Source organism: Rhyacophila brunnea, unplaced genomic scaffold, assembly GCF_057557595.1.
Source record: "Rhyacophila brunnea isolate RB1 unplaced genomic scaffold, BYU_Rbru_1.0 scaffold_20, whole genome shotgun sequence".
Taxonomy (NCBI): domain Eukaryota; kingdom Metazoa; phylum Arthropoda; class Insecta; order Trichoptera; family Rhyacophilidae; genus Rhyacophila; species Rhyacophila brunnea.
In genome coordinates this window covers 1693716-1719726 of record NW_028232860.1, presented here as the reverse complement: position 1 = coordinate 1719726, position 26011 = coordinate 1693716, and the positions used below count along the sequence as shown (strand labels likewise).

Sequence of the window (26011 nt, the reverse complement as noted above, 5' to 3'; positions counted from 1 at the left end):
TCGCCGGTAGAGTGAATCCAGCCGATGTTTAATAAAAAATCGTCACAATTGATTCGTACTTCGAAAATCAAAAAACACCCGTGGTCTGCCTCGAAACACCAGCATTTCAGTTGACAGGTGAATGCGCCACCAAGAGGTCATCCATATATGACGTCACACCCTAAGAGAGGGATGATTTGTGACGAATTATTAAACAAAATAAATGTAAACTAAAATTTTTTTCTGATAAAATATTCTAAAAAAGCATCGACATCGGCACTGAAATCGATAATTTCATTGAACTGGGGGGAGTTGGGAAAAAATAGCCAAAATGTATGTATGGATATATTATATGCACCATTGATACCGTGGCAAATGTGAAAATTCTAAAGTCTAAAAACATTGATAATTCGCAGCGCATCTATTTGTAAGGTTGGTTTTCTGTGGTAAATCAGAAATGTTTTTAAATTTTGGTTTGTTGACACATAATCTGATTTACCACAGAAAGCCAAATGTAAAAAAAACCGCCCTGAAAATTGATGTTTTCAGACATACATTATCATTCACGCCATATACGGATATTATGTAGATTGTTATTCGCGATCAACGTTTCGCCTTTCAAAATAGGCAAAAACATACAATTTCATGTAGATGGTTTTTTCTTATATTAAACGAATACCCATAAAATACAATCAATATATTATTATATTCAGTTTTATTACCACGTTTTTATTAGCTCGTATTCTTGTTTGTCCGGTACAGATTTTTTCTTGTGTGTCCAGTACATTTTTTTTCTTGTTTGTCCAAGATTTGTATTGGACGATTGAAGATTTTTAACTAACTTCCCGACTAGCTAGACATTTGAAACTTTTAGAATATAACAAGAACACGACGACAATGCATTCTTTTAATACTTCTAGCCATTTTTAAGCAGAATTGAATTTATTTTCATTTAATTCTGTTTTGTATGGAAAGTTATTATTGTTGGTTGCTAAGGGGTCCTAACAACTAAATTATTAATAATATACGTGTGTTGGAAATCAATATGAAATGTCAAAATGACATTTCAGTATTCTATAATATTTATTCAGTACATATTTCTATCAAGTACAATAAAAAGTTTTTATTAATACATAGGATTGTCAAGTTTATATGATTCAACAGAAAATTAAAAAATGTGGTAGGTATATAAAAAGTTCTTTTTATCTTGTAATTATTTTTTAGTCAACTAAGAGATATTTATAAATACATTCGTTTGTTAAATTGTCTTTTATTCGAATTGCAAACTGACTTTCTTTTATTATAAATCCTGCGGTGACAGTTCGAAGATTTTACAAGTGTCATTATAGAGCTTATCAGCTGCATCCATATCAACTGCTTGACCAGACAATACCTCTTCACAACAGTTGCTGAAAAATACAAAAATAAATATTAGAATATGTATTAAAACCGGTGAGGTTTGAATTTTTTTCATTGACGATGCACATGTGTTCAAAAATATTACAAAGTCCACTTTCAGCGATATAAAACCACATTAGCTGCAAACCGCTCTATACTAACGAGGCGACACCTCATTGGCTGCCTAATATCAGTAGGCCGATCAATAAAAGGCCCCGATTGCTTAATAAAATGTCAAAAACTATGTAAAAATTGAGCTAATAGTTTATCCTACATGGTAAATTAATGATTAAAACCGATTTATACTTTATCGAACATGCCGATTATAAATGACATAATATTATCCTTCGTATCTCGCGACCCTCGTAGGCCAGTGCATAAAACACTGGCCTTTCATCCAGGGCCCCGAGTTCGATTCTCGGTGAAGTCACAATATATTTATGTGATTTTCTCAAAGCCTCAGTGTTTGCGATTGTTTCTTTTCTATTACTAAATATACTACTGTTTTACTATACTACTGTCGTGGCCTATTAAAAACGATATATATTTAAAGAGACAATCAAAAGCATATGTCAGCTTCTCCAATGTCAATGCTTGTCACCTGTTATGCATATTCATACTGCTGTAAATGATATAACTGCGTCTTGTATTTGTCTTCAGTCTCTCGAAAAATGTTCCATGCGTAGTAAATATTATGTATGAATCATGTACCTATGTAGTTTCTCTAATAATTAAGACATCACTGCATCAGAATGATAGAAAAAACAGTCACAAAGTCGCTAGAGTACACTCTTGAGTGTTGTACAGGGGGAGAACATCATATAGGGCAGAGGTTTCAACAATATGCTCATTTGTTAGGATTTCTCCACACTTACATAGAGAAGGCGGTTTTAATTCCCGTTTATACATGGTATATAAGTAGCATAATATATATTTGCAAGGTAGTTGGATGCCTGGGACCTGTTTACCATTGGGTTTCTAAGAAGTGCTGTCAGGCTTCGTTGTCCAAAGTCCTCATTGCCCTGAACCAACTACCTATCCTACTGTTTTCTTGATTTTAGCCTGTATTTACATTTACCTAAAGAATTTTCCACTTGTTGTCGACACTAAATGATCAGTAGCCAAATAAATAGTGGTCTGGGATCCTTGTTTTGGGGATTTCATCAGGAGCCACATCCATGGAGTCATAGAGATCCGAACACTCCAGCGGTTCATGATCGTGGAATGCCTTAAATGGTTTGTTCCTCTTACAAGTCCTGGATTCAATGCATTGATTGTGACGTTTGTTCCTTTAAAAAAATAACTTGACAGTGTTATCGGAAATGTGTTAAATAACCTGATTTTGAAACTACCTTCTATAATAAAAGAAGTAATATGAATGTTTTGTTTTATAACATTTGAAAGCACTTCTCGTTTTAGTACCTATGGTTGAAGATACAATCGAAATAACACAAGAAGATCATTGATACTACATTCAATGTGGGTCTTGGCAGGCAACAGAAAACGTCTCCACTCCGCAGCTACAAGCTGCCTCCACCGCTTTTGCCTCGGCTTCAGTAATGCTGTGTGCACTGCAGTCCAGGTCTCCCGAATCTCTATTTCTCTACCGGTTTGTTGAAGAGAAGCCTCTTTGGTGGTGTGATGTCTTCCATCTATGAAACATCAACCCGCTCTCACATGTGAGACGACTGGGGATTGTCATAGAACATATTTATTTTATAGTTTGTGTTTATACCTTCCTTGCCACGTGCCATCTTTTTGGCATACGGCTCCAAAGACTTCTCAATATTTTCGTTTCATCTATATTAATTTCTAATGTTAATAAGATATGGTTACAAAATAATATTTAGTTTTAGTTACCTTGTAGGATTTTAGTAAATTTTTTTGCCATCAATATCAAAGCCAGCTTACTCTGGGCAAACCATTCTTTAGATATGTAAGTTTTACGGTCCAAAACTGTACTCAGAGGCATATCGCTTGGTTGATAAGATCCACAGCAAACATTTATTACTCGTGCCTGGGGAGACCTTTTTAAATTTTCTAGCAGCGAATGAGTCAATAGAAAATGCCCTTAAAATAAAATGAAAACATTCTGTTTATTATATTTTCTGTGAAATTTTCTTTTTTTCTATTGTCTCCATAGATAAAAGTTGTCGTTCAAAATCCTGACACACATATTATCACGATTGACCGTTTTTGTTGAATATTTTTCATTTCGCTTTCATAGAATTGTTTATGATACATACTACAGACCTTTCAGACAGGTCGGTCGGGGCTCGGCGTGCCTCGCATCTCGTATCACGAATTTTTATAAGTCACAACTAATGCCCCCCATGAAGAAAACTAGCTAATAACTCAAAACGTCGAAAAGAACCCAGGAGAAAAACAAGTTTTTATTTTTTATATATCCTGCATTTACCGTTTCCCATATTTATGGTTTTTTTCTTAGGGTCCCTTGAAAACCGTAGAATCGGTGTTTCAATGTAATTGACAGGTTATGCTCCCCATTACCATAGGGCAAATATTGGCACCCTGTGATGCGTGTAGAAACACTGACACTGCATCAAAGTGCGGTCCACATGGGTGACACAACACGCATGTCGGTCTCTACACAATAATGACTGCGTACATTCACATGGCTCATGGTGAAAGGGGTATTAGGTTGCATTGCACATGAATTACCTACCTAAGTAATTTGTAGCCGTATGAATTTCATGGCCATCTTCAGTTTTTTTATAGGGATGTAATATTACACCTGCATTGTTGACCAATATATCAACTTGGGTTGTACCTGAAAGAATTTTTTTATGATTTATTTACAGGGAAGTAATGTTAAAGATGTTGCATATAGAGGATAGAGCCTTCTTTGGTTCCATTGACAAAGCTGAAGCAAATGTCAGTTTTTCATAATTCCCAGTTGGTTTGCAATGTTATTTTGACATTTGAAATGTTATGTAAAAGTTAGTGGCAGGGGCGAACCCATATTTTAATACGCCTATAGGTATTATAAAAAATGCATATTAGTCAAAGAGATTAAAGACCCATCCAATCTCTTTGATATTAGTATTATGTTTGCAAATACTATTTATTATCTTTGAAAGGTATGTCATTGGTTTCTTTATTTATTTTATATGAATAATTATTCACTGTGAACGGTGTCTTTACTGTATAAATAAACTATTCATACTAAGTATCTATTCAAAAAGGTGTGAATATTTCAAACCTTGCTTTTTCTATAATGAATAATTTTCTTTTCAACACACAAATTTATTGAGAAAAGAAATAATTCAATGTAGGTATTAGACTTTTCAAACTTCATTAAGGCTGATAGAACTTTGAAAAGACGTCGGCGTTTAATGTCTGATTGCAGCCCTGTTGGAAAATTTGCGATATTGACTTGTAGCTAACTTAATCAGTAGACTATGGGTCCTTTTTTGCTACAAGAAGGTTTTTTTCAACATCTTTGGTAGGTAACTATCCTTATCTTATTTGTTGGTATTCATTTTTAATATGTGGCAAGTGTATATATTCAAATTTAGAACAATATGAACATGGTTTTTTTATATTCTTTTGTTTTACACGAAAAATTTCGCAAATATTTTTAGTCTGTTTTTTGTTAGGTAATTTTTTAGTTGTTATGTGATATTGTAAATGTACGTCTGATATTTTAATCAAAATAATGTCATAATGTGTAGTAATAAAAGGGTGCCTATGATTTATACATAAATAATCTCAGATTGTAATGACATATTGCGGCTAGTTACCAAGTTATGAAAGTTATCATTATCATGGATGCAACAACGGTGGGTCCTGGCTTCGTCCAAGAACTCTCCACCAATATAAATTATCTAAGTAAGTACCTGTATTTTATTTATTGCTTTGGGAATTTATCGTATTGACTAATGTGCTTGAATTCATGAAGGAGGGTGTAGATATGAACATTTTTGTAATGTCCCCCATTTTTGACCCCGTGTAAATTTTTTCTGCTTTCGTGCAATGCACATTTTGCTCAAATAATAATTGAGGCGCGGTCTGATACACATATGATATACATTTATGCATTTCAATAACTACTGTGTGATTTTCATTTCATGCATTTTAAAAGATAAAATTGATTATGAATGATTTATTATTAGGTACCTACCTAAGCATTTGACAAAATCTCTTATAGACTTCTCAGAGCATAAGTCAAGTCGTTTTAAAGTTAATTTTGCCGTTGGGTTTTTGGCTCGTATTAAATTCATTGCTTCAACACCTTTTTTTACATCTTTGCAGCACATAATTATCTGTCCACCTAAAACATAAGCCAAGAAATATTACTCAGTTTTAACACACAATGAATAATAAACAACGCTTTTCAATGACTTATCCTAAAAAATATAGTTCTTTGTTTCATACGCATTGCACATGTATTTATTTTAAGGAAAGAAAAGACTAAGAATAAAAGAATAATCTGTTTTGTTTAATTAATATTAAAAAATTCAAGAGTCAATTTCATCAAAAGACTTGCTCACACTGTCACTTTTAGTACCTTCATCGGCTATTAATCAAAGAACTGTATCCGAAAGAACGAATTAAAGAAGATCTGAAAATTTTACTTTCTTTACGCCTTCGAGTTTGTGTCTTAACATTAAATTTAGATTCACAATAATCTCCAAGCATTTGAGGCTTTTTAACAGAGATTTTACTAATGTGATTGTTTGTAAAGCCATATACTCAGTGACGTCCCGTGGGGGTAGGCAGATTGAGCGTCGCTTGGGGGCGACAGTCACTCGAAGGGCGGCAAATCGAGGAGAATCATTTGGTACCTATAGAAATAGCTACCTAAACTTAGTAATTACGAGAATATCTTTCTATTAAAAATTTCAGCTCAATGGTTGGAAACAAAATGTATTAATAATTAGCATAAAAGGTTAACGAGACTGTAACTTTTTTATTGGATTCGCGATATCTAGTTTACTTCCGTTGCTTTTCGGAATCCTTGGTGACCGTAACCGACACGTGCATATTTGTGAATAATTATAGTCTGACTTATAAACCAGTGCGCACGGAAGTTGCGTTATCAGAGTCGCTCCGTCATTATGTCGATTATCGATTTAATAATGCCTAAACCGATCTCAGGCTAAAAATATCATTACAAATATTGCCGAGTATGAAGAAGACAGCCACTGTATTACCAACAACGTGAAAAAAATCCCTACGTTTGGGATCCCCTTAAAAAAATATTTATAAATTTAATCTTGTATATTTTAGTGATATATATTTTGTTAGTAATGTATCCATACAACACATTTCTTAGATATTGGAGTCATGAAAGGATGATAAAAATACTGTATAAAAAAATGGGGTGGCATTTTGGCTCTGCCTAGGGGCGGTATTTTGTCTAAGGACGTCACTGCATATACTAAAGTCAAACCTCTGGAATATAGTACAACATTACAGTATAATATCATATTTTGATGTTAAAAGAATATAAAATGGCATTAGTTGTTAAAAAACAAATTAGTTTAATAACCATTGATTCCTCTAAGTCTAAGTCAACTCTTTTGACAAATAGCTAGGTTACCTCTCAATGCTAATTCTCTGCTTGTTTCGAGGCCGATTCCACTCGACGCACCTGTTACAATCACAATTTTGTTGTTAATTTTCTCATCATTGGGACATGCCGAACCGCCCATATAATTCCTACAACAAAACATATCGGAACATTACATTAATATTATACACACCCACGATGCCATATAACCAGTAAGACCTCTATATTGTGGCCGACACCTCAGGGAGTTGTATATAATATGCAACGACTGAACAAGGGGTTGGGGGGTTAGAAATACATAATATGAAAGTCCCATGAGGATAATACAATATTATATCTAAGTCTATATAGAGTAGGTACTCTACAATGTGGAGATCTGCATTCCAAGATCTTTTATACCAGTTGGTTATTAGCTGTCTGCTCAACTAGCATTGGTATTGAGGGAAAGGAAGGAAGGAATATCACACCACTATATACAACATGTAAAATAATTCATTCAACTCTATTTTGACAGCCCCACAATGTCCGAGTGGCTTATAATGTCGTGGATCCCAGGTTCGAATCCTGGTTCTGGCAAATACACATGTTGTTTTTCAATTTGTGTTTTGCATCAAAGGATGAACCTAATAGGTTGAGCGAGTGGCTAATATTCATTTTTCGTAAAAATAAAAATCTGTTAATACAAACGTCCACTCTGTGGAGGCCCATATTATGATACAATTAGGATCGGACATGGCCTATTGACTTAATTTTCAACTCAACTTCCCATATCAATGTGCATACGTAAGTAGTTAAAAGGATTTAAAACTTTCTAGTCAAGAAGAGTGTCTAAATGAATTGTCAACGCTAAACGTAAATTTCCAGCTAATTTTGAAATGAGAACAAAATTTGCTGGTGCTGAAGCTCAAAAACCTTTTGTTAAATAGTTTTTGTAATTAAATAAATTATAATAAAAACTATAAATAAGAAACTAGCATTTCAAATATTTTCCCACGGAGTTTAGATTTTCAAAGGATGGGCTCAAAAACAGTTTGCTCCATTTTTATCTGAAAAGTCTAGGTATTGAGCATTATTGTAGGTTCAATATAGATACAATCTTTTTCAAACTTACCTGATACAAGATACTATTCCCACTATTGTTGCGATAATGTATGGCCACCAACTCGCAAAAGGATCCGAAGGAGCCGTTGAAAAGTCCATTGTGATAAATCTAACTATTGTTATAAAATTACAGCCAACTTTCACCTCCAGTAGAAAAATCAGTCTTAATAAATAGGTTCGTGTATAACATTTTAAACAATTAAGTTGAACCCAACGTTCCCCCGTTCAATTTATCCAGTAATTGCCACTTAATTTAAATAAGTAGGAAGTTATAAAGCAAGACAATAAAATAGATGTGGTAAGTATTTATTTTGTCATATCACTATGGATAAAAAAAAAATTAAATTAAAAACATACCTAATAATCACCTATTTTCGTCTATCCAAAATATTTTAAATTGATTGTGATAAAAAATAAAAATATATTTATATATTTTCATAAGCTTAATAGTTTATGGTATTAACACAAGGCACGATTGTCTATTATTAAAGTGACCATCCGGTGTGAGAAATAGACAAATTTTAAAAGGGGAATATATATTCGCACAATTGAATAGACTGTTTTCACAAAGCGCTGACAACATTTAAAAAGATGTTCGTCACATCGGAACTGGATGATATTCACAAATCAACTACAACACTCAAATGATCGATTTGCACTAAGGAAAAAGTAGTCTTCACGTATCAATATACTATTGTAACCAATTAATCGTAAAAGAATACAACACTATGAAAATTAGGTTTAATGATTTTAAACAATATTTTGGCAAAACATAAGTATGTATTAGGTACCTACTTTCAGATTCAAATAATACTATAAATACCTATTTAGAAAGTGACGTTAATTAAAACTTAGGTAATTGTGCCGCAGATGCCGTCATGAGCTTTTATGATTTTTTTTACGAAAACAGTTTATTCCAGTAGACAATTATAATAAATACCCTTTTCTGTCGGCACATAGGTTTTTCGATCCAATAATTGTTAATTTAAAATTTGAAATGCTCATAGATTTTGATACTTCATTATCACAATCTAAGATTATATAATTAGGTACCTAATATTAGGTTGGGGTAGGTTAGGTTAGGTTAGGTTAAGTCAGGTCAGGTTAGGTTGGGTTAGGTTAGGTTAAGTTGGGTTAGGTTAAGTTATATTAGGTTAGATTACGTTAGAATAGGTTAGGTTTAGTTCAAAAATGATACTTATACAATCTCATGACGGCATCTGCGCCACATTTACCAAAATTTATATCGATGAACCGAAAAAGATATACCTAGGTGGTGTTATTTGGTTGTAGATTTACATCAAATAATATATGAACGATAGCAGCACGAATATACACATATTTATATTACTGCGTTAAACATTAATCATATTGACACATAAGCATCATTTTTGCGATTGCCTTCTAATAAATTGTATTGCTGCTACAATTATTAGTTTGACATTTGTGAATTTCTACCTTTTCTTTGTACGATATATTATTATTTGTCGGTGAAAGCAATTTTATAAATGTGTGCAGTTGTCAAAATTGAGTGAATTTATATTTACAATGAGTGATTATTTATGATTTTTGTTTTGTGAAACAAACTATTTTATGTGATTTCATCTTGTCATTTGTGAATTTTGATTATTGCATTGTGCGATTAATTCCCACCCATTTTAAAACTACAAAAATGTCAAATTGAATTGCGTGATTTTAGCCACTTAAAATATTAGGTTTTTTATTTCAGTAAGTCTTTAGGTTTAGTAGAAATATACGAATTATATTATATCAGCAAATTCGAAAAAGTTCATTTGTGGAGGATATTGTGCACAATACAAAGCTTAATATAAAATTTAATTATTTTGTTGGTTTTCTTTTTTCTTACAACTTGTTTCTAACAAAGTTTCCCGTTTAAATTAATATGTAGGTACCTACCTACCTACCATAGGTAGCCGATCATTTATTTTTTGTTTAAGGGGGGACATGCTCGTCGAAGGTCAAAATTGAGTTTTTATTGTATTTTCAAACCATGATCCTGGACACTCCTTAAACGTTGTAGATAATCTATTTATATAATTTTGAAGCCTTGTTATCCTTTATAGTTATTTTAAACATTTGATGACTGCATAAAGTATTTTTGTTACATAAAATAGTATTCTTTTAAACCTCTCGCTCTAATGTTTTAGAATATAGTCATATTTCGGTACATAACTGTGCAGTGGTGTTAAGATTTTTTACGTTTTTTAATTTTTAAACGCATTTATGAAACCATTAGTATAATTTATTACGAGATAATTTTTGTAAAATATTCACGATAAAAAATTATATTGATAATCTCTGTGATCCCAAATTTGACAAGAATTAGGCATTTTATTATTCAAAAAATCGGCAAGATTTACACATTTGAAGATGATTCTAAAGATACTTATTATAAGCTATGTCTTTGACATTCAAGTGTGATAAACATCTTATGAATAATGATTGCTTTATAATAATTATTGACCTAAGAATAAGGTAGTGTTTTTTTGAAATACGCCATTTCTTTTGTCATTCCCTAGTGGTTAAGCGACAACATACGGCCGTAGCCATAAATTGACAAACTATAATTAAAGTAGGGAGTAAAATTATGTTAACGTGCGTGTTTGAACATGTACCTTACCGAATTTTTTTTAAACGGTACATGTTCAAACATGCGCGTTAATATCATTTTACTCCCTACTTTAATTATAGTTTGTCAATTTATGGCTACGGCCGTATGTTGTAGCTTAACTACTGGGGAATGACAAAAGAAATGGCGTATTTCAAAAAAACACTACCTTATTCTTAGGTAAATAATTATTATAAAGCAATCCTTATTCATAAGATGTTTATCACACTTGAATGGTCAAAAACATAGCTTATAATAAGTATCTTTAGAATCATCTTCAAAGGTGTTAATCTTGCCGATTTTTTGAATAATAAAATGCCTAATTCTTGTCAAATTTGGGATCACAGAGGTGATCAATATAATTTTTTATCGTGAATATTTTACAAAAATTATCTCGTATTAAATTATACTAATGGTTTCATAAATGCGTTTAAAAATTAATAAACGTAAAAAATCTTAACACCACTGCACAGTTATGTACCGAAATATGACTATATTCTAAAACATTAGAGCGAGAGGTTTAAAAGAATACTATTTTATGTAACAAAAATACTTTATGCAGTCATCAAATGTTTAAAATAACTATAAAGGATAACAAGGCTTCAAAATTATATAAATAGATTATCTACAACGTTTAAGGAGTGTCCAGGATCATGGTTTGAAAATACAATAAAAACTCAATTTTGACCTACGACGAGCACGTGGGCCGTTAATCAGACAACAAGAATCTAGGCGACAGAAGTGGAAAAATATGTTTTATTTGTATCATAAGTCAGAAACGGGACTAAAATGGTCTATTAATTGCTAAAATAGAAAATGAAAAGTTGAATATTCTCTAATTTTATTGTAGCGGGTGGCGAGTAAATAGTAAATCGAAACGTGCGGTCACCTTATCGATGGTTGTCAGTCAATTCGACAGGCGACTGTAGGTGTATTTTTTCAGAAATGAACTTGTTGATTTTTTTTCTCACGACCATTTAAATGTAACCATAATAAGATGTGTAATAGTAGTTGAATAGGGTAATGTGAAGAAGTTTTGTGAATATATCAGTGAATTGTGCTCGGAATCGGCGAAGCGGATCTGGGTGTGATCGTCGCAGGTGGGTAACGGTACTAATACCACCCTTATGACAACGTCAAAACTCTTGTTTCATTTACTTTCTCATTTCGAAACGTGATCAAATTTAACCGTGACTGCTTTCACACCTCGCTTAAAGAGTTCGGTCTTTCACCGTCCATGTTTACTCTTCGCACACTATTGACATTTAACAAACTAATCGCACGGATAATTGAAATATCAATACGATCCACCGAAAACATAATTTGGTTAAACTATTGCAGTGTCGATTTTTGCGCCCTACGAGGCTCATCACCAATTTATTTCACGGAAATGACTGATTACCCAATATATTATACTTCCCTGTTTCTTGTATACGCAAAATGAATAGTTTCTGACAACTTATTTTTGTGTTGGTACCTAGGTACCTAAATACTAATGTCTTTTTATTTTTCAGTTATCGTGTTTATGTTATTGAATTAATTGTAATCATATTTTTTTGTATTTACCATTTCTTTTTCACAGTGTCATTGAATATTAAATTGACATCCTGTCATACGTAGTCTGTTCCTATGCTATAAGAGTATAATTATTATTAAGATTGCAATATTTTGTATTGCATTCCCACAAGAATGTTGCACCTGGTTTTATCATAATTATTCTAAATAAATAGATATAAATATAAAATTTGTGGTTTGACAGGTTTCCTATCTTTCAAGTCAGTTTGTCAATTTTATTTGTTTACAAATGACTGACAGGTGAAATAATTTGGCACGTAGCAGGAAGCTGCTGTTAAAAATTTCCCATACGATGTGTAATTTTTTTCCATTTGATAATGTAAAATTTAAAACGATGATGCTTTTTCTTGAAAATAGGTACCACGATTTTCCTGGTCATCCCTTTATAAACTTTGATATTATATGTGATGGACGTGTCTTTATTTACGCCCTTAGGTACTTCTGGTGTCCAAAGTCAAAACCTGGGTTGGTAAAACCGATTCAAATGGAATAGAACAAAGATCAAAGAACACTCATCAATTAGAATTTGACTATGTGGTCTACGATTGCTTATCATTAGTGTGTTATTATTTATAACCAAGGTGCTGAGGATTAAACTAGTATAAGTGATATATAATTAAAAATTAGTAAGGAGCAGTTTTCATTGTATTGCTCATTTAGCTATTACATATTAAGTAATTTATTCAATTAACTGATTGATAAATTTCACTATATTATAATACCCTATGTGCATTGATAATTACTAAATATACATTGAATAATGTACCTAAGTAATATTTGACAATCTAAAGCACAGCTTACTAACACTAACCGTTGAACGTTTGGGAAGTGTGCTGCAAGATATTGTTGTGTACAGTAAAATTCAAGCATTTACGACGTCGCGTAATTTGGTGCTATGACATTGACATTAAAATTATCAGTAGAACAAATGCAAGGACCAAATGAAAATATACTATCATATTGTTATACTATAGATTAAATATATTAACAGATGTAGCAGGTCACAAATTCAGACAAGACAAAACGCGCCACGCACTAAGTAGTGTACACAGCATTCGTTAATGAAAACAATACCATATTAATTATTTTATATACACCGAAAGTGTATGGGGGAATTCAAAAATCAAATGTTACGTTCAATTAACAGATTAAACATATTTACAAATCAAAATTATTAATACAACTATAAAGAAAAATTAAAGTACTTAAACGAAAAAATAACAACCTAGGTATAAAGATTATTAAAATTTACCTTCTATGACAAGAATCACGTTACAATATTTTTAATTTAAATAAATTAGTCAGTAGACACACATAGTGGAAACCAGTATCATAGATCTTGTCTGGACCATCTCATTATATCGATCCATGTGCCTTAATAGGATCTTTAGGAAATCTAATAAAAATGGAATATTTCATTAGTGGTATATTAAAAACACAGCGTCGAAATAGTATAACTTTCTGATATTGATTACGAGCAGCTCTTTCAAGCATTGACCTAGACCTAAAATGTTATGGAATAAGTACTAAGTATATTGTGTTTTATTTTAATTAATAAAATGTTTTGTTCTTTCAAACAAGCGAAGTAGGTATCTCGTAGAAAGGCTCAGATTCGCAGAAACAATATAATATAATATAATGACCTGCAGGAATGTAAATTAATTGTTTTGAATTAACACGGTTTCCGAGTAAGTAGGTATTATTCTTGAATAGTCCCAGGGTGAGGGAGTGGGATCATTCTGTGAGTTTTATACTTATGCGTACACAAGTCGTTTATTTTTGTAGTCTTGATAATGGTGTTACAAATAAAATACTGACTTAAAAACACTTGTAGGGTTTAATATAATAATTTATAGTATCATTTTGTAAAATGGAATTCTACCAAGTAAATGTTGACCAAATTAATAAATATGTGGTGATTGACAATCTATATATAAATGTTAACAAAGATAGAGAAAATTTGTTGATCCGCATGTAAAATTTTATTTTTATGATGTTTTCTTCACCCTCTAAAATATACATTTTTATTGAAATGTAGTGGGGGGATGGTCCCGGGTTACTTGGCTATTATCGATAGGCATCGTGTCTCGAAAAAGGTAGAGAACCCGTGATCTTAACTCTAGAGTCCATAGAATAATCATAACTCCAATAATCGATTTGAGATATTGGGAATATGTACAGTAGGCGCTCGGTAATCCGGCGTACACCAATCCAGCCCAGTCCGGCATTTTGCAACGCAGCTCTCTGCTCTATATTCCGGCAAGTTTCACATTAAACTGCCGGATTACAGAGATGTTTAATATTGAACATGATATTGCAGCACAACCTATTATCAATATTGATTAAGTATACAATGTTACCAACTTTTTGCATATGTTTGCATAAACTAATAAAGATTTTTATTGTGCAAATCCATGATAGAATTTATTATTTCCTATAGAAATCCAATAATCCGTTGCGACAATGGATTACCTAGCGCCCACTGTATGTTAATTATAGAATCAAATAAATTGTAAAATGAGAGGCTTTATTATTATTATTATATTATTCAGATTGACTATTATATGGGTCCATAGGATAAATAATGTAATTAATGTGATGAGGTAGTTTTCTATTTTGTTTTATTTTAATATTTTGTAATAATAACAGTCATCAGTGTGACATCTATGAAGCCACTCTTGATGTACGAATGAACATTTTCAGACATACAACAAAGATCTTTTGCAAGATAATCATAGATGTCTCTTGCAGTCCAAGAATGACCATTTTGTTTATTTCTATTTTACTTGCATGTTCAAAGTAAAAAGGGAATTTTTATTTTGTTTTTATGTACTTAGTAATATTGCTTTTACATTCAATATACAGCAGGGCTCGAAATGGACCGGAGCGCCGTTCCTGGGGCCCGATTTCCTAACTATCGTCTCGTGTGGCACCAGACGACATGACGTAATTGTGACGTCAGCCAATACACGCTCGAGCGGGCGGCATGTATTGGCTGACGTCACAATTACGTCATGTCGTCTGGTGCCACACGAGACGATAGTTAGGAAATCGCGGTGCTGTTCGTGAAATCGGTAAAATTATCGCTCCGTCTCGTGGAAAAAATAATTTGACCGTCTGAGCTAGATAGGCCATATAATAGAAAATCTAACACACTTATTTTTATGAAATACATATAAAATTTGATAACTATGTCTTCTAACTATGATAACTATGTATTTTTCTTCGGAAAACTGTCGAGTGCTACGGTTCGTAAACTTTTCCATTTCAAGCGCTGATATACAGTCAGACCCTGGATTGCGAACATAATTCGTTCCGGATACAAAGCGAAATTCCACATAGGAAATAATGGAAACTCAGAAGAATCGTACCAAAGCCCAAAAATATTCTTGTAAAAATGATTAATATAAAATACATTTTTATATTTTAATTAAAAATATAAGGTATCTAATTGAATTTATTCATTATTGTGTAGAATGAATTTCACTATCACTGACAAAATCGCTGCTATCTATTGTATCGTATGACAAGATATTGCCTTAAATTTAAAAAATAAAGTACTTTTACAATATTTGTAGGTATTGTTTGGATTAATAATAGCATAGTGCAATAAATAAGGTTACAGTGACAGTAGCAACAAAGCTGACAACTAAAATAAATGGGATAGCGATACACACGTCAATATTGATTAATTTTGCTAACATAAAATAGGTAAGTACTTCCATCACGAAGAATATTACCGCATTTCTGTCACCTTAATTTTGCTAATTCTCTCTGTCACGGTTCAGTATTATTTATATTGCAATAACTGCACACATCATTTCATGGTCTACCCGACAAGCTAACGACCTACAAATATAAAAAAATATATTCAAAGATGTCACTGACATACAATGATTCACCTTTATGAACATGTTCAAGATTTTTTATTTTAATTCAATGATTAATACACAAGATTTAACAATGTAGCATTCTTAACACACCTAATAATTCTTCAGAAACTTACCTATTATAATTTTTGTCAGAATGATATTTATACCTAATGGAACACGAATCCATAACTATCGTAATTCGGGCGTTGTGGGAACAACACATCAGTTGCATTTTGTTAGGAAATTTTGACATGATTTGAGATTGTATTGATAGCTTAATTGGCACATACTACCTACCTGAATGATGATGGTGAGTTTAACTCTCATTTAGTATACATATTTAAAAAAAAAAAATCTAATAGGTAAGTGCGAATGATATATTTGTCTATTAATCTTAGAATTTTAAGGACAATGATACAATAGTGGTTCAAGCAATGTCATTAATTTACCAAATGCACCAGTTATGGGAGAAAGATATATGCCACACATCCAGGATACAATGATAAAAGGTTTATATTGAGTTATTAATTAATACAATAGAGCAGAGGTCGGAAACCTTATTGCCACAAAGGGCGCAATACAAATTTTAAACATAGCTGGGGGCGCATATTATATACATATAGGTATATACTTTTCTTTAAAGCTGATAACTATTAAAAATCCCAATAGAACTTAATGAACACAGAAATGTGCATTAATAATAATATGGAGTTCTATAAATTAAACACCATATTAATCAATCAATTAATATTTAATTTAAGATACCTAATAGAAGATACCTACATACATATCGACATAAATCAACATAAAAAAAATATATAACTAATATTTCAAGCTTTAAAATTAAAAATATTAAAAAGTTAAACAATAAACCATGGTTCAAATTTTTATTTTAAAATTTTATTTTATTTTATATACTCAATTTTTAAATTTAAATTGTTAAAATGTATTTTAAAATGGGTATTCTTATATTTAAATGTACATACTTACATATATTTATATACAAATACATGCTACGAAAAAAATTTCACACTGTACACTTGGCACTGTAAATCTTCAGCTAACTTATTATAGTCAGGTGCATAATTAGAATTGAACGTAGTTATGCAGTATGTAGCCAGTCCACAATAATGTATTTTAAATAAGCACAAATAGTATTTTATTTCAAGAATATTTTTTTGCGGCTTGGCTATTTTCAGCAGAATGTAGAGAAAACCTTCTCGCATCTGATCTATATCATATCTCATTTTTTTATTTTTTGTGGACTGGCTACTTTCTGCATAACTACGTCCAATTACTGTCTTAGCAATTATCCAAGGGTCTGTGAATCTTAATCGATATTTTGATTTTAACTCGCAAGAATATCGTAGCACAGTATGAAGATATTTTTAATGCACATTGTTTTAAATTAGGATAACTATTCTCTTCCACTAAATAAAACATTTTATCATTATAATGTGCTTTTAATATGGTATCATTTTGTATATTCATTATTTCCAATTCAAGGTCTTCGGTATTAAATTCAACTTGTTAGTAGAGTGATAATTTGATGGTATCTTGAGGGCGCATCAAATATTCTTCCAGGGCGCCCGCAGGCGCCGCGTTGCCGATCCCTGCAATAGAGTGAAGGTATTTGATGGAATTTGAATTTAAATGTAAATTGATTTAAGTTTTGTACTACCTATCCATTTCAGTCTTCTTACATGTTTACTTAATAATAATGTTTTCACGATTGATCGTTTAACATATTAATTAAGTATATAAACAAGAATTAATTAGATTCTGTATCAGTGTGCATTTGCCATTGGTGAGTGTGCATAGTGCTTGGAGATGCATAAAGGTGAAACCCGGGTGGCAAAAAAATTACTCAAATGGAGTACCTACTACAAAACTGAAATCAATCAGAATTTAAGTTGTCAATGTCAGCGTAGAGATTTTCCCATCATATTCTTCTTGTTTTGTAAGGATTCTTCCTCACTTCCATTTTATCAGTCAGTCTCATGTATTCCAGTGTTTCCCTGCTCTGTATAGGCGTCCATATAACAGGTAAGACAGATGTTTTTGTTGGAGTCGGATTCCTGGAAATAAATTTAAAAAATAACCTGGATTTGATATTTTTCAACATGTTTTACTTTAATATATTCCGATTTTGTTTTTGAAACAAATAGTTGCACAAATCATTTTAAAATGTCTGGTTTAACCTTGCGCAGAGCAGATCTTTTGCTTTCTTCAAGTTCTATGACCAATAAACTCTCAAACATTCACTCCGCCTCCCGACCCTCCGGCAAAGGAAACATGAGTAAAAATTTGATTTTTGTTCTTGTAATCCAATTATGTGCCATGGACTTTACTCGAAATTTATTGATTGTATCTATACTGCACCGTGGGTTTGGCAAAAGCGATTTGCACTTGTAGTGATATTGTTTACTAGCATTGAAACAATTGTAACAATACAACTGCAAATCATATTTTCTATATACATAGTGGAATGATTCCAGTATACATCAATTCATATTTTTTTATATTTGGCATTAAATCAAATTCAACCATTATATAACATAAAGGTTTACTTTGGTTAGTAATAATTACAGTCCAACTTGGTTATTACGATCACGGAAATAACGAGATCTCGGATGTAATGAGGAAACATTCGTTGACATTTTAGTTTATGATTTTCTCCAGACATTTATTCACTTTTATATCGAGCTACTTCTCGGGTATATCGAGCAAAACTGACAATGTGTTGATCCTTTAAAAACAACATTTTCGACCCTAAGCAATAAAATCCGACCGGGCAGTTAACTAGACCGATGCCGCCGGAATCGGATTACGTTTATGACACTAGTTAAGTGTATAAGTACCTGATTGGTGTTTTCGCAGATAACATTGAAAAAGTATCCACGCATATGGTTGAAATTGCATGTAAAAATCCAGGCTTTGTGATGTCAGTAGGTAGGTATCTACCAGCGCCGGCGGCTCAGCACTTTACTACAATAAACTACTTCTTTTGTAGTTTATGAATGCCATGCTTGTTTCGGGGATTTTTACGATGGATTTTTTATGTTCTATGCTTAAATAGAACGTGGTGCGAAAAATGATATATAACGAGTAATGCTTATAACGAGCAAATTCAATCGGTCCCATCTTCCTCGTAATAAGCAAGTTCATCTGTACTAATTACCAATTATTTTTTTTTTTCGACCATGTCCAATCCTAATACGGTCATAAGGAAGGTTTGTATTAACTCATTCGCTGCTGACTATATAATGAGATTTTAATTAGCACCTTTAAAATGCACGTTAATTACATCGATCGGCCGCCTGGTCATTACGCGCATGTGCGTCTTCAGCGTCTAAAGTATTAACAGATTTTTTTTTATTGGTAGAGGAAAAAAATTTACCCGCTCTTTAAAAAGTTGGAAATCAACGCTATTAATTTTTGTGACACTTGTTTGGTTATATTTGATTTCTCGACTACAAAAGCAAATGGCGTCGTGAACATGAACCCCGCCTCGTCTCCGTGTGCTGCTCCCGCAATTCCTATATCGTACAATTGCTTGAAGATGCTGTAGTCGCTGTCGTAAGCGAATTCCCAAAAATAAATAGGAGCGGGAGACTTCTGCAATCGAATGTTGACACTCTTGAATAGACCGTGCAAAAATTTTGAATCACCCATCATGTCGACGTATCCTCGGGCGGTAGCATTGCTGATCCGCCTTCCATCAAAGTAGAACTGTCTCACCTTGTTCATAATTTCAGTCTTGGAGTGATGGTATTTTAGGTGATACATTAGATCAGCGGGCATCAAATACTCAAATGAATCGTCAAGGCCGTTTAAATACTCCGCATTATTATATACCTGTTTTACGAATTCAGAACCCTCAAAGTCATTAAAGCCAACCATACTCGGGACTTTTGTGAAGTCACCGGACGTTAATATATATTCCGGATGATCATGTAAGAAAATTATGGGGTTTTCAGCGCATGGAACAAATGGCAAAAAATCTCCAGTCGGAATTTCGTCTATTCCTATCTTCTCTGAAGCCTCGACTATATCCTCCGCGTTTGCTTCGTTTAAAACCTTCATCAGCTCATTTACACCAGTTTTGTTCAGTCCAAGGTACGTTCCTAACCTGTAGGCATACTTCATTGGCTCTGCAGCATAAGCCCAATAATTTAGTACTGAACCGCTCTGCGTGATTGTCTGTGAAAATAGGTCTTCTGCCATCTTCGACAGGGTGATGTACTCTACTGCGATACTGCCGGTGCTTCCTCCATACAGTGTAACTTTGTAAGGATCTCCGCCAAACATGTGAACGTTTCTCCGAACCCATCTCAGTGCGGCCACCATATCCTTCATTCCGGCGTTTCCTGGAGCGCTGGGAGTTTTAGTGGCCAAAAATCCAAAAGGTCCCAGTCTATAATTGAAAGAAACATAAACAATGTTTTCTTTCATCAGGTTTCCGGGTCCGAAAAGATTACTGTTGCCGGTCAATGCCTTGAATGCCCCGCCGTGTACCGCAACCATCACTGGCAGTCCGACTGCATCCGTTGAGGGTGTGTGAATGTTCAGATGGAGGCAGTCTTCGCTGCCTAGAACGGTATCAAATATCGGTACTTTTTGAATGCACACTTCACCGTCATCGGTCGCATCCTTGATTCCCATCCACGGCACGGGCGGCTTGGCTCTCTGAAATGAACATGTTGGTAAAATTATTAATTAAAAATAGTAGTAGATGTTATGTAGTGTAATTTAGTATTTGATTGCGTATTTTATTAAACAAAACTTAAACAACAAACAAATATATTTTTGGTATTCTTTGAAGGCACTTGTGAAAAGTGAAGAATAAAGAATGTATTCTAATATTGAATATTCTTCTTCTTCTTTGCCCATATCCGCCCCTTAACTGGAGCATATGGACACCACGCGGCGCCTCCAAGAATCCCTGTCGCTCGCCAGTCTTCTTGCTTCCTTGCTTACTCTGTAGATTGTATTTAGCGGCCTTCCAGGACGCCGGAATCCGGTCGGCTTGAAGAACAGGCAAGCCAGGTTAAAGTTCTCTTCTGGCATCCGCAGCACGTGGCCGAGCCAGGTCCAACGTCGCCTCTTCACTTTCAGCGTGATGAGAGGCTGCTTGGTACGTTCTCTTATCTCCTCGTTGCTCCTAAAGTCATACCACCGCACACCCAGTATTCGTCGCAAACATCTATTTTCGAAGCTCAGTATACGGTTGCTCTGAGCCTTCGTAAGGTGCCATGATTCGCTACCGTAAAGGAGCACCGTCAGAATGCAAGCGTCGAATAGGCGGCATTTGGTTTTGACCGAGTACAATCGTGAGTCCCAGACATTTCGCATCGAGTTGAATGTTGCTCCAGCCATTCCCATTCGGATAGCGAGCTCTTTCTGCAAAATGCCATCTCCCGTGATGTGTACCCCCAGGTACTTGAAGCTGTCGACGCTCTCGATGCTCTGTCCATCGCTAATCAGAGGGAAATCTGGATCAGGACAGGTGCTATTGCACAAGACGTTGGTTTTCTTCGCGTTGATTTTCAAACCAACGCGAGAGGAGTTGTTATGCAACCTGTCGATTGTCTCTTGAATGCCCTCGATTGAGTTGTCGAATAGGACAGCATCATCGGCGTATTCCAGGTCGCATAGCTTCACCGTGGGGGTAACAGGTATGCCTCGGTCGGGTGGTATTGACTTCCGTTCAATTCAGTATTAGATAACAGATATTTGCAAAAATAAATATAATATGTTAAACCACAGTAGATGCATTCAGTTTACCGATTATGGTTTATACCTTAGCATTGTTTATTTGTTTTTTATTTGAAGTGACATTTCTCATTTCCTAATTTTATTAAATTTCCAACACTTTACCTTGTTTCGTTATTTATGAGTAATGACATTTTAATGTGCTTACTGAATGTATTAGCTTAGTGAGTACCTATATAATGTATCTACTATGAGTTTTTTCCAGCACTAGTTTTTATACTTGCTACTTTATGTAGTAATATGGTTTTCACATTCTTTTATTGTATACTAGCTGACCCGGCAAACTTCGTACCACCTCAGAATCAATAATCTTGTGTTAACTTATTAGCTGAATTAAATTCAGTTTTTTATTAAGTTAAAATGAATACTCAAAATGAATAAGTTCAATAAATGTGCAAAAATCAAATCAAAATGAAAAGTATTTTAATTTTATTGAACTGTACACACTGTACACACACGATGACCGCGTGGATGAAGCGCCGGTCTATAGTATCGAGGGTCCCATGTTCGAATCCTGGGTCTGGTAAGTTCACATATTGTAATTCAATTTCAATTCAATGATGACTACCGAGCCAACCTTCAGTCGTAAATTGTGCGGTGGCAAGCCAAGCAGATCCAATGAGTTTAAAAATTCAGTTGGATAGTTGGTTGCTTCGTCTTCGTTTGTTACACAGTCGATAGATTTGAAGGAATGCAGTGGACCAACGATTTGATTTTGAATTGTGAAGTTTAAGTGATCCACATCTTTATTCTTTACCGCAAGAATGCTCGTTCACTCAACCAATTGTCATGTTTGTGATTAACAATGATGTTCGGTAACACTTTGTTGATGAGTTCGTCCTTCGCTGAGACGAAATTTCAAAAATTCGGCGGAAACGAAATCAATCCGTTCTATTCGTCGACAGGAACACGGCAGTTACCGATAGTCAGCAATTGCTTAGAGAAATGGTCGGCAGATGGATCGTTTAGCAATGCAACTCGCATGTTCGTCATCAGCCGAAGTTTCTTCACATATCGCTACAGAGTCTATGATTTGAGGCAAGCGTTCATTTCATCGGCAGCGGTCGATCTTGGAATGACTGGTAGTGTTTAGCAGAAATTGCCAGATAGTAGAATCATTGCGCCTCCAAAACTTCTTTGAGCGCAGATCTTTCATAGTTCGATTGAGTGCTTTCAATGCGCATTTGTGCGCCATTTTGCATCCATCCCAGGTGATGATTTTACTTGCTAACAAAACTTTGGCCATTGTTGAGTATTTCGCAATGTTGCATGTTGGTTTTTCAGTCGGCAATTTCAACGTTGAATGAGGTGTTTCGCATCCTTCTAACAACGTGGCCGCTATCCCAGAAGAAGCAACTGCTACAGCACTTTCGGATCTCGCACGAACAGTAGCCAAAATCAATGACATGAGGAATGTCTTCCCCGTTCCATCGGGCGCGTCGAGGAAAAATAAACCACCATTTCCATCATCAATTGCCTTCATTAACGTATCGTACAATTCCTTCTGTTGATGGTTCAACAGTGGTACATTCGTTCGAACTGATTGGTTCAATGCATCTCGATCATATTCACGATCACGTTCCAATTCTCGATTGAAAGCGTCGTTCATTCCACGATGTGGCGTTGGCATTCCTAACTTGACTAAAAAACTGCCGCACATGAGGTAACACATGTATTCGATCAAAAGCAAAGCCTGGTTATGTATCTCCTCATTCACCTCGAGATCGGGATTCTCTGAACTGACACAAATTCGATGTAAAATGTCTTCTGACATGTCATCCTTTCACTTGTTCCACAGTTCAGGTGGATTCGATGGGAAGCATGTCGAAATAATGATATCAAATAATGTGCGTATCTGATTTGGAGATGCAGAAACAATTGCTTCAGCGATTATCATATCCCAATGAGTATCGTTTCAAGCAAATTGAGTTGTTGACATGAAGCACGAAATGTTGACATTTCGACTATCATTCTTTCTTTTGTTTGTTTGTTTCTTCTTTATTGTTTCTGTCATGTATCAGAGATGGCGTTGTATACGGATTTAATTTTTTTGCGATTTTCTTTTATTTTTGAATGCACGAGGTTTTCATCGTTCAAATTCATCGATGTCAGTCAAAAGCCTTTCCATACAAAATGTATGAGAAAATTAATTTTCTTCATAATTTATTTTTTCCGTGATTTATCCAATGTTTTAATAGTTATTCTGCTATTCGGAGCGAAGACAAATCCAACAAATCAAAGATTATAAAAATCGGTCCAGCCGTTCTTGAGTTATAAATGGTGTAACTAACCCGACTTTGTTTTATATATATAGATAAACAAGAATTAACTTATTATGTGTCAGTGGTAAATTCATTTAAGCGTCAATTACATTGAGCTACTTTACGAGCTGTTTGTTAACGAATTTACAATCTGATCGTAAAGTCGCCCAGTGTAATCACCGAACAAGCTAACAAGCAGATTGTAAACACTCTACCGAGAAAAGTTGAAAACCGGTCAACTTTACACGCCACACGCCGGCATGTGGGCCTACTGCGTCTGCGCAGTAGAGCGCAGTAGCAACCTCCCAGTAAAAAAACGAACTACGTTCTGTCAAAAAATTCGCTGGCTTGTGGCTTCTCAGCGAATGGAAAGTTTTGTGTGTCATCATCATAATCGCAGTAGCTGAATCGCCCGCTATTAAATTCGCCAACAAACAGCTCTTAAAGTAGCTCAATGTAATTGACGCTTTACCATGGGTAAGTGTGCATAGATAGTGCCAGAAAGATGCCGAAAGGTGATACCTGGGTCTAAAAAACACAAATGGAATAGTGCAAAACTTGAATCAATTAGAGTTTATTATTAATTTGATTTTGGATTTTAGTACTATAGCAGAGGTTAAAGAGGTACAAGTGACATATGAAACAAAAAATTAATTTGGCACAGTTTTCATATCATCAGATTGTTATCCATTTATGCATGAAAAGGGATTCAACCGTGTAACTGTTTTTTATGAAGAGTTTATAAGTATTTTACTATTAACATTGGATTACATTTCTTTCCATAATTTGAATACTTTGGCCAGACCCGTAGTCCTTCAAATACTAATAAACCAATGGATATATCAATATTTTTTGATGTAGAAAATGAATAATACATCATTTGAGATCCAGACCGCGTTTACAAAATGTTGAAAACGGCTAATTATATAGAATTTATTTATATTCAGGGGCGGCTCTAGCTTAAGGGTTCGTAGGGACCATCCCCATATCGTTATCATCTCAAAAATACACGTGAGATAGTTTTATCATTGTCATAATATACCTACTTAATTACATGATTAAATGAACTATTTAATTTATTATTATTATACAAATAAATAAAGCAATGATTGTAAATTATATAATAAAATAATGATGATTATGGGGTATTAAGATAATTATGGGGTATTAAGATAATTAATTAAATTAAATATGCCCTATTTCACGGTGACACCTATGTACAAATTAAAAAAGCTATAGCGTTTATTTTTTGTTGACCGGGGGTCACTCAGTCCCATCCTGTTGCCGCTGTAAAAATCTCGTTCTACAAAGTATGTGAATGCATTAGCTTGAGTATACGCATTCTGGGGAGCGAATTAAATGACCCCTCGATGAGTGAAAACGCTGGCTGTATGTCGTTATTCAAAACTAATAATGGTGGCATTAAGTAACGACTCAGATAATCATATTATTTATTCTGAAAAATTAGCAGCATGTTACATAATGATATGAGAAAGTAGGTAGGTATGTATATTTCAGTGGCGAAGGGTGACTTTTGGAAAGAGGTAGGCTGTGGAGATCAGAGAAAAAGAGCATACTTGTCAGGTATACTTACGGGAGATAAGAAGATAATACTTACGATATTACTACTGATGAATAGTTGCACACTAAAATGACAATGACACACTGAATCATTTTACAACTGCCAGTTAAAAACGAATATTTGTCATATAAATTGTTGTGATAATATCTAAAATAAGTTTTTTTTGCTGTGTGCAAATCTAAATGAACCCTTGACCTTCCAGCTTTGATAATATATGATTTTTTAACAAACGTCAAACTCGAGAATGATATTCTTAAAATTTGGTATGTTGTACTTATAAAAATTTTCAAAATCAATCGGAAA

The 26011-nt window shown here is 33.9% G+C and overlaps 3 protein-coding genes across 5 annotated transcripts in view; 1 reads left to right on the top strand and 2 right to left on the bottom strand.

The window, feature by feature from the left end:
- Positions 1-1014: 1014 nt before the first annotated feature.
- On the bottom strand, positions 1015-8336 carry LOC147071066 (retinol dehydrogenase 13-like). 2 transcript variants are annotated; one of them, XM_085948475.1, is made up of 7 exons: positions 8025-8336; positions 6944-7062; positions 5522-5671; positions 4064-4168; positions 3238-3447; positions 2456-2666; positions 1015-1388 (listed from the first exon to the last, which is right to left on the bottom strand). In XM_085948475.1, the coding sequence occupies exons 1-7, from the start codon at positions 8111-8113 to the stop codon at positions 1280-1282; spliced, it is 993 nt and encodes a 330-aa protein (XP_085804601.1). In that variant the 5' UTR covers positions 8114-8336; the 3' UTR covers positions 1015-1279. The 2 variants fall into 2 exon arrangements, with proteins under 2 accessions (XP_085804601.1, XP_085804602.1); XM_085948476.1 differs by lacking the exon at positions 4064-4168 and having other exon boundaries at positions 1259-1388; positions 8025-8146.
- A 3194-nt stretch (positions 8337-11530) lies between these two features.
- PKD (serine/threonine-protein kinase D3) overlaps positions 11531-26011 on the top strand; it is a 133812-nt gene continuing 119331 nt past the window's right edge. Inside the window, exon 1 of one of the 2 annotated variants that reach the window (XM_085948453.1) lies at positions 11531-11743. The gene's annotated coding sequence lies outside the window, so the exon portion shown is untranslated. The remainder of the gene's footprint in view (positions 11744-26011) is intronic. The other variant, XM_085948454.1, reaches the window with a different exon arrangement.
- Positions 17543-25812, bottom strand: LOC147071065 (juvenile hormone esterase-like). Its single transcript, XM_085948471.1, has 3 exons — positions 25745-25812; positions 19491-20779; positions 17543-18168 (listed from the first exon to the last, which is right to left on the bottom strand). The coding sequence occupies exons 2-3, from the start codon at positions 20753-20755 to the stop codon at positions 18033-18035; spliced, it is 1401 nt and encodes a 466-aa protein (XP_085804597.1). The 5' UTR covers positions 20756-20779; positions 25745-25812; the 3' UTR covers positions 17543-18032.

Excerpts from the sequence above, each read along its gene's own strand:
- LOC147071066 (XM_085948475.1), bottom strand. The coding sequence starts at position 8,113 with ATGGACTTTTCAACGGCTCCTTCGGATCCTTTTGCGAGTTGGTGGCCA. Across the intron at positions 3,448-4,063 it reads TACGGCTACAAATTACTTAG|GGCATTTTCTATTGACTCAT; the intron begins GTAGGTAATTCA and ends TTTTATTTTAAG. Across the intron at positions 2,667-3,237 it reads ATTTACTAAAATCCTACAAG|GAACAAACGTCACAATCAAT; the intron begins GTAACTAAAACT and ends ATTTTTTTAAAG.
- LOC147071065 (XM_085948471.1), bottom strand. The coding sequence starts at position 20,755 with ATGGGAATCAAGGATGCGACCGATGACGGTGAAGTGTGCATTCAAAAA. Across the intron at positions 18,169-19,490 it reads TCCAACTTTTTAAAGAGCGG|GAATCCGACTCCAACAAAAA; the intron begins GTAAATTTTTTT and ends ATTTATTTCCAG.